The 18,252-nt window shown below is 49.3% G+C and overlaps 2 protein-coding genes and 1 long non-coding RNA gene across 5 annotated transcripts; all 3 read right to left on the minus strand.

Annotated features, from left to right (window-relative positions):
* ATF4 (activating transcription factor 4) lies at positions 1-2,067 on the minus strand. The gene is made up of 3 exons (XM_039863413.1): positions 1,879-2,067; positions 1,002-1,319; positions 1-904 (listed from the first exon to the last, which is right to left on the minus strand). The coding sequence occupies exons 2-3, from the start codon at positions 1,225-1,227 to the stop codon at positions 75-77; spliced, it is 1,056 nt and encodes a 351-aa protein (XP_039719347.1). The 5' UTR covers positions 1,228-1,319; positions 1,879-2,067; the 3' UTR covers positions 1-74.
* Positions 2,068-5,964: 3,897 nt separating this feature from the next.
* On the minus strand, positions 5,965-15,989 carry MIEF1 (mitochondrial elongation factor 1). Of its 3 annotated transcripts, XM_039863411.1 has the most exons (6): positions 15,693-15,806; positions 12,272-12,348; positions 10,616-10,766; positions 9,533-9,710; positions 9,067-9,329; positions 5,965-8,585 (listed from the first exon to the last, which is right to left on the minus strand). In XM_039863411.1, exons 3-6 carry the CDS (start codon positions 10,757-10,759, stop codon positions 7,779-7,781), a joined length of 1,392 nt encoding a protein of 463 aa, XP_039719345.1. In that variant the 5' UTR covers positions 10,760-10,766; positions 12,272-12,348; positions 15,693-15,806; the 3' UTR covers positions 5,965-7,778. The 3 variants fall into 3 exon arrangements, with proteins under 3 accessions (XP_039719345.1, XP_039719344.1, XP_039719346.1); XM_039863410.1 differs by lacking the exon at positions 12,272-12,348 and having other exon boundaries at positions 15,693-15,989; XM_039863412.1 differs by lacking the exons at positions 10,616-10,766; positions 12,272-12,348 and having other exon boundaries at positions 15,693-15,832.
* A 9-nt stretch (positions 15,990-15,998) lies between these two features.
* Positions 15,999-17,903, minus strand: LOC120602998 (uncharacterized). The gene is made up of 3 exons (XR_005652934.1): positions 17,718-17,903; positions 16,975-17,085; positions 15,999-16,037 (listed from the first exon to the last, which is right to left on the minus strand). It is a non-coding gene; the product is annotated as an uncharacterized LOC120602998 (long non-coding RNA).
* Between the last annotated feature and the right edge of the window lie 349 nt (positions 17,904-18,252).

Below are 18,252 nucleotides of genomic sequence, written 5' to 3' on the forward strand. Positions count from 1 at the left end.
TTTCACTACAAAATAATTTATTACAACACAGCTTTAATGGCAAGCCTCCTATGTACAAGCACAGACTACCCTAACTAGGGGGCCCTTTTCCTCCCCTTTGCCTTACGGACCTCTTCTATCAAATCTTTCAGATACTGGATCTCCTTGGCCAAGGAATCTGCCTTCTCTTTCAGAGCCTCGTTCTTCTTTTCTAGCTCCTTACACTCACCAGTGAGAGCCTCCTGCTCTGCCCTCTTCTTCTGGCGGTATCTAGTGGCTGCTGTCTTGTTCTGCTCCATTTTTTTCAGCTTCTTATCCAATTTCTCGCCCTTTCCTTTAGCTACCATCTTCTCTCCAGGAGGGTCATAGGGTTTGGGGCGGGCAGAGCCACAGAGGGTAGCTGGAGGCAGAAGGCTCCTATTTGGAGAGGCCCTGGAGATAGAGGGGCTTTGCTGGGGAGAGCCCGGATAGGACTCAGGGCTCATACAGATGCCACTGTCGTTATCTGAAATGGCATCCTCCTCCTTTATGCACTGAGGGACCACAGTAACGTAAGCAGTGGAGTCTGACTTTCTATCTCCTTCAGAGATGTCAACTTCACTGCCTAACTCTAAACTAAAGGAATGATCTGGAGTGGAAGACAAGACCCCTGGACAAAGGGGAAGAGATTGCAGGAAGGTGAAGGGGGCAACCTGGTCGGTTTTTGGTAAACTTTCTGAGAGATGGCCAATTTGGTTTGCTGTCTGGGGGGGCTCCTTATTAGTCTCCTGGACTACGGGGTCAAAGAGATCGCAAGTCTCTTCCAACGTGGCCAAAAGTTCATCGGGCATGGTTTCCAGATCGTCTAAACTTAACAGAGAATCAAAATCAAACTCCTTGAGATCCATTTTCTCCACCATCCAATCTGTCCCGGTGAAGGCATCCTCTGCAAGAGTCAAAAGGAACGAAACAAATTCAGCCAGATGCACGAGGTAGCAAATCCTTATCACCAGACCCCACCACCAGATGAAAGACCCACTCACCCTTGCCGCTGTCTGAGGCACTGACCAACCCCTCCACAGCCAGCCATTCGGAGGAGCCAGCCTTAGCCTTGTCGCCGGAGAATCCATGAGGTTTGAAGTGCTTGGCCACCTCCAGGTAGTCGTCTAAGAGACCTAGGCTTTCTTCAGCCCCCAAACCCGACTGGTCGAAGGGGGACATCAAGTCCCCCACCAACACCTCGCTGTTCAGGAAGCTCATCTCGGTCATGTTGCCGGGCTTTGCTGGAATCGAAGAATGCGCTTAATTCTAAGGTGTGTTTGTCGATTACAGCAACGCTGCTGCTGGATGCCGTGAAAAGCCTGAGTAGGAATGAGAAACCACGTCCCATTAGCGATCAGAAGCTCTGAAAATTTCATCTTTTTACTCCTGAGACACGATGGCCAATCTGAAACTCTACTTGGTGACCGAGAATCGGAAACACGTGGCCCCAGAGCTTTGTGTCGACCTTCTCTGCTCCCTGGTCAGGCGGAACAAAATGGACGCCCTTGGAGCTCAGCCGTTCCTCAGCCGGCCACAAGAGGAAGATGCCGTATCCTCACGCCCAAATACGGCCGTGGCCGCCCTGCCCCCGCCCGCCAGTGACTCACACCGCGCCCGCCACCACCCAGCCCCGCCGCCATCTTGGCTCCTGCCACGTTTCGCGCGGCGCAGGCAAGACCCTGGCAGCTTCCGAGAGCTTCTTCCTCTGGCGCCAGACCGCGCTCTCCAGACCCAAGAGGGCTTGCTATTCGGGGACACCCAAACAGGGGCCACGCGTCCTGGCGCTCGTAAAACCGCTTCCCTCTCCGTGACACCGCCCAGCCGCAGGCCGCGCCCAGGCAGGGGCGCACGACCAAAGCTGCCCTGCCGGGTACTTACGCCATGGCTTAAGCCGCTGAGGGGTGCCGCTGCAGAGCCTGGTGCTGCTGCCGCCGCTGCAAAGGCCAATGCTGCCGCTGGCACTGCTGCCTCTAATACGCCATGGTGGCAGCGGACCTGCGGAAGCGGAGGAGGGAGCGGGCGCACTGCCAGAAAGGACTACATCTGCGGCTGGGAGGAAGAGAAATGGCCGCAATGCACAGGCCGCAGATGCTTTATAGGTTTCGCCCCTGGGCCGCATCACAGAGCAAATCCTTCCGCCGCGGTCAAGTCACGGGCACGTCCCACCCACTTGTTTTCATCTGTCCGACACCCTACGTTCCCAACCAATGCCTTTTTCCAGAGCGTAGCTCTGAACAGAAAATGAGTTACTTTCGAGGCCTCAAGAAAGGAAAGACGCACTACTTTACAAGACTTCTAAGATCAAATAGTCACTCTTCCTCCTGCCGCTGGGAAGCGCGGAGGGATACACCAGACACGCCTCGTTTCCGGCGTTAGCTGAGGGGCGGGGAGAGAAGTCTTTCATCCAAGGGTGGTTTTTACTATGAAGTCCCAGGCCGGCTGGTTATCGCGCGAGATGCCGACAGAGAGCGCGCATCAAGCTGATTGGTCAGGTATGGTGAATCATTTATATTTCGAGTTTTTATTGGCTCAGGCACCAAGGTGGGTGAGCTTCTCGGGAAGCTAGCCCAGGGTCCGCGCGGGAAGGGGTGGGACGGCCTGCGGAGGTCTGCGCACTCTTCTTGCGCGTGGCTTTCTACAGTGGCTCCCGCAGTTCGGCCGGTAGCTGGCCATGACAGTATCTAACCTGGTGCATCCCAAACAGTGGCGTCAGGCCCCAGCCCCTGTGGTCGCTTCCTGCTGCCCTCAGTGAAGCTCCGAACTAGTGACCAGGTTGAAGCCCGAAGGTAAAACAAAAGGAAATGTCATTTCGTATGCGATTTCACCACATGCAAGCCCTTCAACAGCTGAAAGGGGAGGCTGAGGACCTCAGACGGAAGATCACTTGATCCATGCCCACATACCATCAAAGGCAGCTCAGAGTCCGTCCTTTGAACTCTGTAAAGTTGAGCAGGGAAGATGCATATATCATATGGCCCAACCTGTTATATTTTTACATAGCTATTCTGCATAAATGTTTGCTCGTCTATTTAAAGTATGCGGTCTATCACAGGGGAACTTCTTTTAGTTTGTGGAAATTACTCTAACAAAGAGGTTTTACTCAACTGGGATGTCTCACTCTAGGGTAGTTTCAACGAACTCCCAATTCTGTAACTTCCAGGCACAATCACTTCCCAGCAAATCCTCCTAATGGCCCTGTGAAGAAGCGAACCCACGCTCACCCGCGGAGGTAGTCTGGGTCAGGGCCAGCAACTTGCTTTTTACTGAGGAGCCGTTAAGAGTGCCGAGAGAGGTCTCTCTCCGCCGTCCTCCAATCCCCTCCAGTCAGGCCCTGTCGGGACAAACCTTGAGTTTCTGCCTCCATTCATTTCACTGGGCCATACAAATATATTTCTATGAGAGCTGTGATGTCAAAACATTTGGGAAGCACTGTCCTAGATAACTACAGATCATTCATTGACTTCATCTAGCTCAACAATTTCTTTACAATTGTAAACTTAGGACTAAAGGAATGAGACGTCTTGCCCAAAGTCACATAGCTCCCAGTGAAGGCAGTATGGAGTAGGCAGTATTAGAAGACATATTTTAGGGGCAAACCCAAAAGAATCCTGGTTCTTCCATTTATCAGCTGAGACATTTTGGTTAAGTGACTTTTCCTCACTGAGCCTGTTTTCTCATCTGTAAAATGATGACTATACTCGTTAGAATGAAGGAAAATCGTTATGTGTAACAAACTGAGCAAAGTACCTAGAACCTAAGTTCTCAATAAATGATCACCGTTAGAACTCAGATCTTCTGACTCTGACCTCCCCATACCCCACCTCCCAACCTCCATTACATCATCCTACCACCTCAGTGGACTCCTATTATTTACTGACACAAAACCGACAACTATAAATAACTGGTATGTGCAAAGCATACTGGATGCTGGTCTAAGTGTGGCTTTTCTTTCCCCTTGGGGAATCCCGAGTGTCAGGATATACATGAGTTGTCTAGTCTTTCAGGGCAAAGGCAGTAAGACTCCCTGAGCCACCACGCTAGTCTTCCAAAGGCTTAATTAAGGACCCACGGGGCATGTCCTCCTTTTGCTGTATGGAGAGACTTATCAGTGCCTCCTGAGGGATGACCATGCAGATAGTCAAGAATTAAAGAAAGTAACACTGCCCCAGTTTTGACACTGCAGAAGTCATGGAAGAATGACTGCAGTGGAAGCTTGTCCCATCCATTCTATTATGGAGACCCAGACCAAGTATTTCAAAGGTTCTAGCTAAAATCAAGAACCAGTATCACTATGTAGGAAAATGTTTCACACCACACACGAAAAGTCAGAGCTGTTGGAAAGACTTTTATTTTCTCCTTCCCATGCTGTGGAAGGACATCATGTTCTCCAACTTTATTTCCTCCCTCAAGGAGAAAAAGGACAGCAGTTCTCTGGGTCTCACGGTTAAGCTGGCTTCTATATGGCGCTAACCAAGACAGGACAAAGACTGGTGACTGATTCCCAATCTACCAGCCAAACATATCAACTGCTACTGAAGGGCAGGCAAGTGACTGGAAGGCAAGTTGTGCACTTGGCCTCAGGGACCAAGAATTTAAAGACTACAAGGTGATTCAAAGGAAAGGTAAACAACACACTGTATGCGGTTAACCCCAGAAGCCACATCTCTGGTATTTTGGCCACTTAGAATCAGCAGTGTCTAAAAGGGCTGCAGCCTCACAGCTCTAGTCCTAAGCGTCTCTTACCATTCTCCTTGGCCTTGAGCTTCAGCAGGAAGGGCAGAGTTCTAACAGATCCTGTGAGAGCAGACGTTCTCAGCCAGGGTTTTCGTCTCAAGGAAAATGCACCACAGAAGAGGACTCTGGTCACACACACGGATCCCCACATACAGAAACCCCTTAGGGCCTCTCCAGGATCCTGAAGCTTATTTCTCATCACCACCATTTGAGCTCTCAACTTGAGTGGAGTACAAGGGAAGCAAACTTGGCTAATCTGGAGTATGACCCAGTGTACCACCAGGGGCCAGGAGGGAAGAGAGTAGGTAGGCCTCAATACGGCTTTTCCAAACAAGCGCTTCGGTTATTTTCTTTGGGGAAAAAAAGGTCACAACCAAATGTGTAAAGAAAAATACTGTTGTCCTGAACTCGTTTTTTAGGAAGGGGCAACAGGGAAAACCAAAATACACTTTGGAATTGATTAGGTTTTCAAGATAATGAGTATATATTTTAAGCATTAGGCTATGTGTTTGCTAACCTAGATAGTGCAAAAAAATTCCAGATGGAGAAGACCAGATGCTATTACTTCAGGAAAGATGGGAGTTCTGCTGAGTAGGAGGCGGAATGGTGGGGAAAGGCACTACATCTTTCCCCAAAGATTAAAAAAGGTGAGGGGCAGACTGTTGCCCTCTTCCAAGAATCTCAAAGCACTTGACTGTCTTCCATGTTTTATGGTGAGGCGTGCCCAGTCAGTCAGCAAAACCACCGGGACCAGGGCTGAGACTTCCTCTGCCTCTAGTTCTGAGGACTTCTAAGAGGTTCTTGCTTGGGAAATGGCAAAGTTACGGTTTTTGGCTTTGTGAAACATAGTTGAGACAGAGATGCCCTTAGAAAGATGCTCTTTGAGAGAGAAGATAAACAGATCAGTTATACTTAGCTTTGATAATGTGGGACTCGCTCTTTCAAATCTTTTCTTTCTTAAGCTTTCCTTCCAATGTTTTATATGGAATTTGGCAGGAAACACCAGCTTGCAAAAAATTGTAGGTTTTATAATAACCAGGAAATATCTCAGTGAACAATAACCCATGCTTTTGCAACACTTTCAACCCGCCCTCTCCCTCTCCTCTACTGGGTGCCACACCAGGTCCCACCCTCCACCCCTTACCCCCACCACTCACCCAGGGCAGCACTCTGGCATGTAGATTTTTTGAAAACTCCAATTTGGTTCTAATGAACAGCCAGGGTGCAGAATCTGTCTCAGGGTTTTGGGCTTTATATTTTTCAATTCTTTCTCAATACCTCATGCAAATGAAACAACTGAACCACTTTAAGGATCCCTTGCATACATGAGAGGAGGCAAGAAGATTCTCCAAATATGGCCGAGGTTAACTCCAGTTCTCAACCTCCTAATCCATGACAAAAAGGAGACAGGAATCTCTACCCTAAATTCAGAGGGTAGCTGAGGTTTCAATGCTATTTAAAGAGTCATTTCATGTTGTTGTCATTGGGAAGGAATGAGACAGCTGCAGAGAGCTTCACCAGAATCTTACTGATGGAGGTAGTAAGAACAGAAAAAATAGTAAGACTTGATGGATGGAGAACGAAATACTGGATGGGCAGATGAGAAACAGAATTATCATCAGGCTCTTGCCACGAAGAGAAAAAAACCCCACAAAAGAAGATGCCCTGGCATGGTGTACTAAACACTCCTCCCCACCTTCAGGATACTTTGTACATTGAAATACATAGTGCAATTTTAGCAGCCAGAAACAAGAAGGTAGAGTCCCCACCTCCCTGCGTGTGTGTTGAATCCACGCACTCTCTTCCCAGGCAGCACCGATCCTAGGTGTGTGAGACAGGATTTGGGGGTGGGGGGCGGTGAGTCTGCGCATGTGTGCTTGCCCTCTGGCCTCTGGAGGTGCCTGGTGAGTTCGGTAAGCAGCCCTCTCACGTTGCTATGGCAGACCGTTGGGCCTGTCCCTGCTCTAAGGCAACATCCCAGAAACAAAGTGCCTGACAGGGGAGAATATGGCCACCAAACCCCAACTGGTGACTAGATTTTCTGCCACTTGTCAACCTTCCTTTGACCTCTACCTCTAAGGCAGTGTCCCTGAAGACCCCGTCCTAATTGGCAAGAAGGCAAGGAAGCGGGTGAGCGAAGCACTCCTGCAGAGATGCGGCCCCTGCAGCCCCTTCCCTCCCTCATCTGACTCCTGCACACAGCAGCATTGGTCCGGGTGAGGTGCAGACATCAGACAGGACACATCCTCTCCCAGGTCCCCTTACTGCTTCTGGTTCCCCCAGGCTGCACTCTCACTCATGGCCACTAAGAAACACAATCTCCAAATAATTTCGCATCCAGTTTATCTTGAGCGCTCAGCTCCCCGTGGGTCAGTAACAATGTTCCCATGAAAGACTTTCTCAGCACTTAGGGATGTGAGCTGGCCAGGAGGTGGGGGGTTGGGCTGCTTCTCCAGGAACCTGCGTCAAAGGCCAGCCCTTCCACCACTTTACCCGCAGAAACCCTAAATACTGTCTGAGCACTCTGCCGAGTTCAGCTTGGAAACATGCAATCGTAACTTCAGTGACATTCAACTAAAAGGCAACACCTTGATTAGTTAGGTGGGTGTACTCCAGGAAAGGAGCAAAACAGAAAGCTTGAAAACAAGAGAAAAAGAGAAGACGCCGAAGCGGAACAGGCCAAAGGACAAGGCAGGGAGGACAGATGGGAGCAGAAAACCTGGGCCACATGCAAAACATCAAGTGGTCTCAACAGCTCTGGCTAGTGCTCCACCTTCTCAATTCATTCCAGAAAAATTAGCCTAGAGTAAGGGGGAGGGGAGGAGTAGGGAGCACAGTGTTTGGTAACAAAAATAGAAAGGGTTGGGTTTGAGAAAATAGGAGATTAAGAGATGTCATTCTAATCAGCATGAAGTGACCAGGGTGATGACCAGCAAGACAGGAGGCACCTAGGGACACTGTGAGGCACCAACTATGTAGCCAAGTGTTTCTAACAGAGAATCCAGGGCCTGACCACCCAACACCCACTTTGGCCTCCGCCTGCCCTACGTCTGCAGCAGCACCTCCGGCTCGGATAATGAGCAGTAGAGAGTGTATCCCAATTCATCTATTTCTTCAGGGGTGAGCTCTGCAAATAAGTTCACCTTGGGGTTTAGGGCACTGGGCAGGACTCCGGCCTCCAGGTACCTGATGAGTCCCCTCAAGGCCTGCAGGAATCGGTCAGCCAGCATATCTGGAGACCAGTCAGCCTCCTCCTGGGCCAAGTGGAGGATGACATTGGTGAGCTGGCTGGCAGTGAGGTGGCCCAGAGCCGGGGTGGACTTGCATATGGCCTTGAGGATCTTGAGGCACAGAGATCGGCAGCCCGAGTCGGCCTGGTCCAAAGCCCGCAGGCGAGCCGTCTCAGCAGGACGCAGGCTCAGCCGCCACAGGTTGTCATACTGGGCTAGCCGATGTGGTCTGGCCACCAAGACAGTGTCACCGAGGGTCACTGATGGCAGGAAGTCAATGACGAGATGTTTGTCACGCTCATACTGCACTTCCAGAGTCAGGGCCTCTGGGAGTGGTGCCGGTCGGATCACATAGTCCAAGAGAGACCCTATGGCCGGCCAATTGATGGAACCGGCCACTACCTTCTCAAACGTGTCTGCCACTGTCTTTGGGGAGAGGTAGCCCCCTACTACACAGCGGTCCCAGTAACTACTCCCGCGAGGAAAGTACTCTGGATTCTCACGACGAACCAGGAAGAAGCCAGGGACATTCATGATGGTGTCCTCGCCAGGGATACACGACCACAAGTTCTGCTCCAGCACGAGGGGCACAATGAGTTGGATGTGGTCAGCTGTCACCACCTGTTGGAGCAAATTAAAAAGGTTTTGAGGGATTTAATCTTCTCAAGAGACAAGCTTTCCCCGCACAGGTCCCACCAACTAAGAATTCTTTCCTGTCACTATAGCAATTCAGGTAGAGTGAGGATTTAAACCCAGGTCCATCGGACACCAGAGCCCATGCTCATTCCACGTGTCACATAATCCCTGGACACATAAGTACACAGGACATCCCTCAAGCCTTGAAGACCCAAGAGAGAAAGGAGAGACAGGGACAAGACTACAGGAAGGAGGTCGCCTCTTATGGTTTCCTAGAAGTCGTATGACTAAAATACAAGAAAGGGTTAAAGATGACTCAAGACAGGGATCTCGAAAAAGTTCCTGCAGTGTACAGAGTTCAGTCTTTTTGCAAGCCTGGGACAGTGTGATCTCTGTACCAACAGCAGGATCGAGAAGCACCCTGGTCAGTACCCAGCCCCACCCTTCGTGAGCACCACCTTGTTACCTGCAGGTCATCATAGAGGCTGCCACTGAGGTACATGTCCCGAAGTGGCATGTCAGGCAGCTTGGCCCGCAGGAAGCCCCGGAGCTCGGCACATATGTCCACAGCAGCTTGCTTGGCCCGAGCCTGCTCACCGGCAGGGATGGCGGCCCGGTTCCGGTAGTAAGAAAGAAGTTTCTCCTGCAGGGACATGCGGAGTCGTGACTTCTTCAAGTCTACCTGGCCCTTCCTGGACAATGGCTTGGGCCGGGGTGGGCAGAATGTATCTGCCAAGGCAAGAGAGAGAGGCACGTGAGCTCTTCCCATCAGGCCGTGGCTGCTTCGGCCCCAGAAAGAAAGGCTTAGCACGAAAGCCAAGTGCTAGTGCTAGCATGGCGCCTGCACCTAGCACTCAAGAAATGTTTGCTGAATGCGGGAGTAGGAGTGAGAGGCCAGAGATAGGTCCCGGAGGGGCAACCTGCTTTCTCACCTGTGTCAAAGGCCGAGGAGTCTGTGGGAAGGGTCTGCAGGGAACGGCTCAGGCCTGATTTCATGTCCTTGTTCAGCAGTCGCGGGGAGCCCATCCAGTTTGGCTCTTCCCAGCTCCTCTTCCCTGAGTGGCTCAGGCGGGTGGGGCTGGTAGGGGCGCTGATTGCCCTGTCGTACATCTGAAACAGCAGAGAGGACCCCACACGTGTCCCTCCTTCCTGTGTCCCTCCTTCCCAGCGGCTTTGCGCTTGTGAGTTCTAAACGACTATTTTTCAATACCTTTATTATATTCTAGATTATGGAATACTTCTCTCCATACAGAAGAGCTCAGGACATACTAGATGATATAAATAAGAAATAGATTTATCCATAATATCACAGTCCAGGAATGTTAATATTCTGGTTTCTTTCTAGAAAAATAAGTTTATGTAATTAGGATCCTACACTATACATACTTTTGAAACCTGACTTTTTTACTTATCATCATTTCCACATATCACTAAAAATGAATCGGTCTTTAATATTTGGTACATTTTCTGACTATACTCACTGTACCTTATGAATGTAATGATGAACAGTGATTAATTTAACAAATACTGAGTGGCTGCTATGTGCTAGGCACTGTTCTAGGTACATACAACAAACCACTAAACAAAGAGACCCAATCTCTGCCCTCGTGGAGTCTGCAGTCTAGTAGAGCGACCCAGGCAATACATAAATGAGTTAAATATAAAGAATAAAGACAGAGATAAATGTTAAGAAAATTAAGTAGGAAAGGGAAATAGGAAGTGTATGTGTGGTGGGGGTGTTGCTATAAGGTAGTCAAGGAAGGATATTTTTGGTTATTTACAATTTTTTACTCTCTGTGATAAACTTCTTTATTTTCTTTATTTTTATCTCCAATGATTTCTTTAGGGCAGAGACCTAGTAGACTTAACTGAATCTCTCAAGGTCTCATCTAATAATGCCAAATGACCAAGTTCCATGCCCATGGGCACTATCAAAATCTTGTTCCGAGTCAGCTTCACTTTGCAGAGGCGGCCTCCCTACCTCTCCACCCCTGGCCCAGGCTGCAGGCACTTACCCGCTTAACCGCCAGCGTAGCGATGCCCAGCATGGCTGCTCCACCCACCCCCAGCACCAGCCGGGCATTGGAGAGCACGAAATCAATGGCTGTGCCGATGCCATTATCATCCTTCTTGCCTTTGCGCTCACCGGCGCCTGCCATTGCTCACCTGAAGATGAAGGTAGAACACAGCTATCGCCATTTGAGACCCCAAGAAATGTCCCTCCTGTCTCCTCCATCGGCCAGTCCCCAACCAGTTCAGGGTACAGTGAGTTCCAGCCAGTCCTCCTGCCTCTAGCGCTACACGCTCTAGGGTTGAAAGTGAGATACCATGTCCCCGTGATGTATGCAGATGCAAGGGGGGACAGATCACGCTCACCATGGGAAAACCTCTCCACTAACCGGCTGTGATTACAGGGAGTACTAAGCTTATTTCAATCCTTTCTTGCATTAGAGTGAAGCATCCCACCACGTAACACAACCCCTCCCTGCCCCTTCCCAACGGTATAACGCAGACTATGTTTTGATCATTTGGCCACTCCTTCGAGTAAGGTTAGATCTGAGGTCTCATAGATTAGAGGAGGCTAATCTAATCCCATCGCATCACTTCCCACTGAAGGACGTGACTTGCTAGAGGTCCCAGAGACACCTCCAGAACTCAGGATTCCCAACTCCTAGCATGATGCCTTCTACTGTACTTTACCCTAACCCAAATCAAACTCTTCCTATTCTACTTTCTGCAAGAACAAAAACCTCACAAAATAACACGGACCAAACGTCCTGCACATGGGAACATGACTACAAGTCCACGTGAGAAAGTCTCAAGAAGAAACTAACCCTCTGTGGACACTCCCACTTGACAAATGCTGTCTCTTGGGCAAAGTGTGTTGGGGGTCCTGTAAGCTCAGGTGAGACTATGAAATTGAGAATAAATACAAAGGATACTGTACACCTAGCTGTCAACTGAAACACAAAGAAACCTATCTGCTCAAATGTAAATGGAAAATGAACTAAAAATGTGGACACCTAAAAGGAGTTCCTGGGCACAATAGAGAAGCAGCTAGCCTCCCGTACAGTGCTCAAGCGAGGCAAGCACACATCTGCTACCTGGCAACGGAGTCATCCTGAATGAAGTCCCCCTGGTCCCCAGATAAGCCCATTGCCCATGGAGTCAGAACCCTGGGCGCGACCCAGACACAAGGGGACAAAGTGGTTCGAATCTGAATTTTGCTCTTAATACTGCTACTCCCTTCTACCTCCCATGTCCTGTACACCAGGAAGTACAGAGAGAAACTCAGCTGTAGACCATTCAGAATCCCAGTATACCCAGAATGAGACAGGGAGAGACAGGGTCGCTGGGTGCATCTTCCGTGTAAGGGAACATTCTTTCTCATACCATGTTACAACTGGGGATTGCTAGTGTCATATCTCATGCCCCTTGCCTATACCTCCCCGCCCCCCAAAAAGAAACATTTCTAACTCTACTTATTCCAGCAATCGAGTTATCTAAGAGTCAATGTCAAGTCCAAAAATACTTCTTTCCTAATTAGAGTTCGCAACCTTGGTGGCACCTTTCTTTTCTCCACTTTTTACAGTCAATAGAAGCTTCACATTTAGAGACATATGAGAGGCCCGTTGGCCAAATGAAAAATATTCCCAGAGAAATATACATACAGAGCAAACATGGCCAAGAAGAATTCAACTCTGGTGGAGTCACGCAAAAACGCTAGGCATTCTCTCTCCAGTAGCCACTGAGACAGAGATGGGACAGAGTAACCCAATCAGGATCATGCAGAATGTTACATGGTTCCCACACATAACAATGACCACTGTTTTATTTAAACAAAAGAACCTTTACTGACATAATTTTTATTACAACAGGGAGAACCACAGGATGCAGGCACCCTCTAAATGATCCTCGGATGTGATGCAATGGCCCAGAAGGGCACATCCTCCTTCCGAGCAGAAGCCACAGGGAACCTCCCTGGGCCATTTAGTCCTTGGCCCATCTGATGACTGGTAAGAGCAAGGCGGTGATGTGGCAGACTAGAAAAGAGTCTGCGTTTTCAAGTCAGAAATCCTGAGACTGACAACTTGCCTTTGAACCCTGACTTATTGGCTGGGTGACCTCAAATGAGTTACTTAACCCCTCAGCTATGAAAAGGAGATAATGATGCCTACGTGACCTAAATCATAGGGTAGTAGTGAGGAAAATACATCTACTAAAATATTGTATGTGCACACTATAAACTGTAAAAGTACTCCACAAATGTGGGCTGTCACAAAATCTTTTAAAATTTCTACCTACAGGGGAAAAGCTCAAGTTCCAGAAGGCAGTGAGCAATCCAGACTGTCCTGAGTTACAGCCGACCTTCTGAGATGGAGCTAAGAACGGCCTCTAAAACTCACGCTGATGTTATCCTGGGCTTGAGACCCAAACTGCTAAGTTGAATAGGCTTGTGAAAAGGCTTTTCTTACTCTCTCCCGTGCAATGTGCTCCTCCCCCTCCAAGGACCAGGTGACGTGAAAGACCTGGTGACCTGGGAGAGGAGAGCATCCACGAGCTCCGACAGGGAGATAAAAGTTCCTATTTTAAAACGTAGCTCGTTCCGGCTGAAAGTGCTTATGTACTGTCCGCCCGCCACTCAGGTTCTGCTGCACCGCCCTGGGGCCTAGCAGGAGACAGGATCTGCACTTGGCAAGGGGAGAGGGGCCTGGGCCCTCGGTGTAATCGCGAAGGAGCACTGTTGTTTAACCACGTAGTTCGTTTTACAAGATAAAATAGTTCTGGAGATGTGTTATACAACAATGTGAATTTTCTTTTTTTCCCCCTTTTTTTCAATTACAGTTGACATTCAATATTATTTTGTATTAGTTTCAGGTGAACAATGAATATTCTTTTTTTCTTTAAAAATATTTTTATTAAAATATAGCTAACATACAGTATTATTTTAATTCCAAGTGTACACCATAGTTATTCAACAAGGTGAATATTCTTAACACTACTGAATTGTACACTAAAAGATGGTTAAAATATTTAAAAGAAGGAACACTGACCTGGTGGGCAGGGTGGGGAATGGAGAATCTGAGCGTTGCCAACATTTCAGGCAACGTATTTAATGTCTCCTTAAATATAAAAATGGGAATAGAAATACTCATCACCCCAACATAGTAGGGGTGATGAGTAACACGGGGCCTGCAGCACCTCAAGTGACAGCACAGAACTATGAAAATTCCATGTTATGTTATTTTAAAAAGTCACATGACTTAAACATGTCTGGCTTGACTACACATGAGACTAGCTAACGTATACTGAGTGTGTACCACGTACTGGACATTTTACACAATATTAATTCCCCTAATCCTCACAACAACAATCCCATGAGGTCTGTCGTATTGCTGTCCCCCAGTTACAGAAGAAACTGAGGCAAAGGTTAAGTAACTGGCCCAGAGCCACCACATCAGTAAGTTGTGTAGTCGATTTGAACCTAGAGCTCACGCTGCTGGGAAGAAATAGTTTACAGGGATCCTAAGTAGCCTGCACCCTGACCTCATTCACCTTTCCTCTCTATTAAACACTAGACCATAAGCTTCTTGGGCATTTTGGCTCATTCACTGCTGTGTCCCCAGGGCCAGCAGTGTTTGATACACAGAGGTGGTGGTGGCAACCTGTAACCCAACTCACAGTCAAAACAGATTGGAACACAAAGACCCAGTAAGTCACTATTTCACTTCCAGACCCACTACCCTTCTTTGTGCGGGGAGGCGCCCCTGGGCCACAACCCACCCCAGTCCTACACTGCAAAGGCGGGTCTGCCGATCACCCTGAGTGGCTGAGGAGAAGCACAAGCCATTATGTAAGGCTCCTCCTCCTGCTTTCTCTCTTGCAGTTAAAAACAGCACCCTCCACCCGGTTGGCAAGCCTTCTGCCTCAGTTATCCTTCATTCTTCTCTTCTGCCAGCCTCAGCCAACTGGTCGCCAAGTCTCACTGCTGTACATGCTGTGTTTATGGGCGGCCACCCCACCACCTCAGTCCCTCGGTCTCATGTGGCCGGATTCACTGTCTCTAGTATCTCTCACCGGTTTATTCTCCACACTATCACTGCCATGATCCGTCTCCCACGTCATTCCCCCACTCACAAAGCTGTGATAGTCCCCTCACTATCAGATGTCACAACCTCAGTAGAGTATTCAATGTCCTTCCATACCTGGCCCCACTCAGCTCCAGCCATCTGCCTTACAGGTACGCCATTCTAGCCACACCAGACTCAAGTTTCCAGACTACAAAGTACAGCTTTCACCTCCACACTTGCTTGTTCTTGTCCAGCTGCCCAGTGAGCTTCTATTTTTCATTTGAGGTCTGCCTTTTTCTATAGCTACCTATGATTCTCCCTACCATCACCTACCCAAGGCAGCTAGGTTCTCATCTGTCTCTGAGCTCTGTACCTGGCCCTAACACAGAGCTGCCCACACTGGTGTTACTTCCCACTGATCTCTGCGTTAGATCGAGTCCCTTGATAAGCCACATCATTCATCTCTATCCCAGAGCCTACAGGAATGCCAGGAGTACACAGAGCTAAATGGCACTCACCAAGTACCACTCCAAGTGCTGCGTGTGCACTGTCTCATTTGATTCTCATAATAGCCTGAAGAGGTAGGTACTATTATCTCCATTTTACAAATGAAGAAAGAGGCTTGGAAAGGTTTAGTGATCTGCCCTAAATCCCACAGCTATTAGCAACAGGACCAGACAACGTCCTCTGACATCTGTACACTATACTTTGCTTTACAGATTGTGTTGTAACAGTGTAGTTATGTTGTGGGGAACGTGATCTGACCCACAAGATAACTAAATGCACTGAGGAATGAGCTGGCCTGGAACCGAAACGTTTTTCCTAACATTTTCATGTGTAAAATGCTCTATTTGAAATAAGATGGTGATAACAATCCTGTTCTGGAGGGCCTTGAAACACAATAAGGGAACATACTTCTGTTAATATGTCTATGGTTCCTCCACTGATTTCCAATGAAGGGTCTCCCTCTCTTGGTCCCCTGAATTGGAAATGAAACCTATAGGTACAAGGGTCTACCTACCTGAGGCTTCTTACTGCATCTGTGAGGTGGGGGTGGGAGAGAGTGGGAGTGTGTACAGAAGGCACCTCTGTCTTCTTTTCCTTGGAATTAGGATGGAGAGGATCCTAAATGATCCCCCCCAGTTTGCTGTGGAGGAAGACCAGGCCCTTTTCCAGCTGTCTCTCCCGGGCCTCAGGATCCTCTAGCTTCTGATTTTTCCGGAACTCACGACGGATGGAGGCAAGGTAGAAGTCCCGATCAGTGTAGCGAAGCTCTCGGCCTTGGCGCAGCAGAGCCCGGTAGAGACTCAGCACCGCCTCTCGGCTCCATGGGGCCATGGGGGACTGGCAGGGGCCGGGTGTCAAGCTATAAGCAGAAGGGAAAAAAAAAAAGAAGCTAGAATCAGAATTAGTGACAAAAGGGCCTATAAAGACTATCTAAAATTCTTATTCTAGGTCTCAGAGACCCCAGCCTCTTCATCGCCCCCCTTTCGAGAAAGTACAAGGGCCAGGGCTTAGAAGCTGTACTGCCTGGGCTTCGTTCCCACTTGCCTGCCATAATGACTTTGGGCAAAGTACTTATCCCTCTAAGCATCAGCTCCCTCACTTGTAAAATGGAGATATTCAGTTAACATTACCTACTACACAGGGTTATTTTGAGAACTGTGTGAGATGATGCACGTAAAGCACCTAAAACAGAATTTCCCCACAAGGGGTGGTCTAGAGTGGCTGACAGACAAAGACTCTCAGCCATATTCGAATCCTGGCAGCACCACTAATGAGCTGATTACCTTGGGCAAGTTTCTTAACCCCTCGGTGCTTACCTCAGTTTCTCATCTGTAAAATGAGGATTAAAACTGTATTCTGCTCATATGGTTGGCATAAGGATTAAATGAGTTAATGTATATGAACATGTTTAGAACAGCACTTGGCACATACTAAGCACTCTATCTGGAATAGGGCTTATTAGTGCCACCTAGCACGGTTTGTAAGTGCTCAATAAATATTAAATTTAGTTCCACATAAACTGCTACCATCCTCCTTTAGTAACAATAAACGCTTACACAAGTACAGAACCTACAAAGTGGTCAAGGCTCGTAAGAACAATACTGAACACTGTTTACAATATACCACGCAAGTCCCACATAACAACTCATCTCATTCCGTCGAAAATCTCAGTGCCATCATTAGCCCCCCTTTGGGAAGTCACTTGCCCATGTCACACAACTGTAAAGGAGGGCTGAACTCCTGACCCCAATTTTGACTGCCTCTGTAAGAATAGATACCACTTGCTGGGGCCTTACCATGTGTACGGCCACTTCTGGGTGCTCTACAAACTTTCCCAGCACAGCGCCTGTCAAATACCAGGAACTCAAAAAATAAGCTGAATGAAAAAGCGAATCCTCACGTCCTATCTGGAAGAAAAGATCACTCCGGTTTCAGAAATAAAGGAATGAGACTAAGTAGGGTAGGTACTGGACTGGTAAAGTGATCTGTACTGTGGGCCCGAAGTCAGCTAGTCATCAGCCTCTGGCCTTGCTAACTTCCTGTGCGAACTTGAGCAAGCCACTGTCCCTGTCCCTTTTTCCTCAATTGTATTACAGCTCCGCTCGGCCCCAAGGGCCTCCCGGAGTAGGAGAGATAAATCCGGAAAATTAACAGAAAAAGTGCTTTATGAGGTAGGAGGCGACTGTCACGCGAGGGCTGTTACTACAAGGTCTCTCGGTGAGTTGGCGGCTGAGCCCCGACGGGTCCCCAATTCCTCCCTGGACCCTGGGGGAGGCCGGGCCGAGTCGCGGTGGAGAGACCCCGAGCCTGGGACAGGTCAGCTCGGGGGCCCCGGGAGGCCTCTGGAGTCTGGGGCGGAGTCACGGAGCGGCCTTGCAAGAAAACGTCCAGGGTGGACTAGGGTGAGACCCCCGGCGGCCAGGCCGGTAGTTCCGGCCGGGAGCCCCGGGTCGGATGGCAGGCGCCGGCCGTAGCCCGGAGAGGAGGCTCAGTGAGCCCCAGCCCCCGGCCACAGGCCCTTATTCCTCCCCTCACTCACCCACGGACTGCGCGCTACCACTTCTTCGGATTCGCCTCTCGCCGGGTACCTATCCCGGGGTCACCCATCAACATGGCCCCTTCACTTCCGGGACATGACCTTGTGCGCGGAGTTAAGAGGAGGGACTGAAGGGAGCATGGAGGCGAGCGGAGGCGGGAGGACTTCCGGCCAAGGCCTCTCTTGGGGCGGGGCTACTAGCTTCGTGGGGCCACGCCCCCTCGAGCGGGCCCTGCCCACAGTCCTGAGCCCCGCCTCCGCAGTGACGTCACCTAGGAATGGTCCTTAAGAGAGCGTTCCGGCCCCGCCCCCTGGAGGGCTGAGGTGAGGTGAACACAAACCCGGAGAGTACGAGAACGCGGAGCGGGGCGTCGGCTGCCAGACCCGTGGCGGGGGGTCAAGCCAGACACCCTAGTCTGCTGATCTCGGGCTGGCGCCATGGGGTACCTGGGGTAACACTAACACTAGTAATATTCCCCACCGTGACTTTTCAAAACTCTTCCAAGCCCATTTTCTCAGATAGCTTTCTTTTCATTCT

The sequence above is a fragment of the Pteropus medius genome, unplaced genomic scaffold (genome assembly GCF_902729225.1).
Source record: "Pteropus medius unplaced genomic scaffold, Ma_sr-lr_union100, whole genome shotgun sequence".
NCBI lineage: Eukaryota > Metazoa > Chordata > Mammalia > Chiroptera > Pteropodidae > Pteropus > Pteropus medius.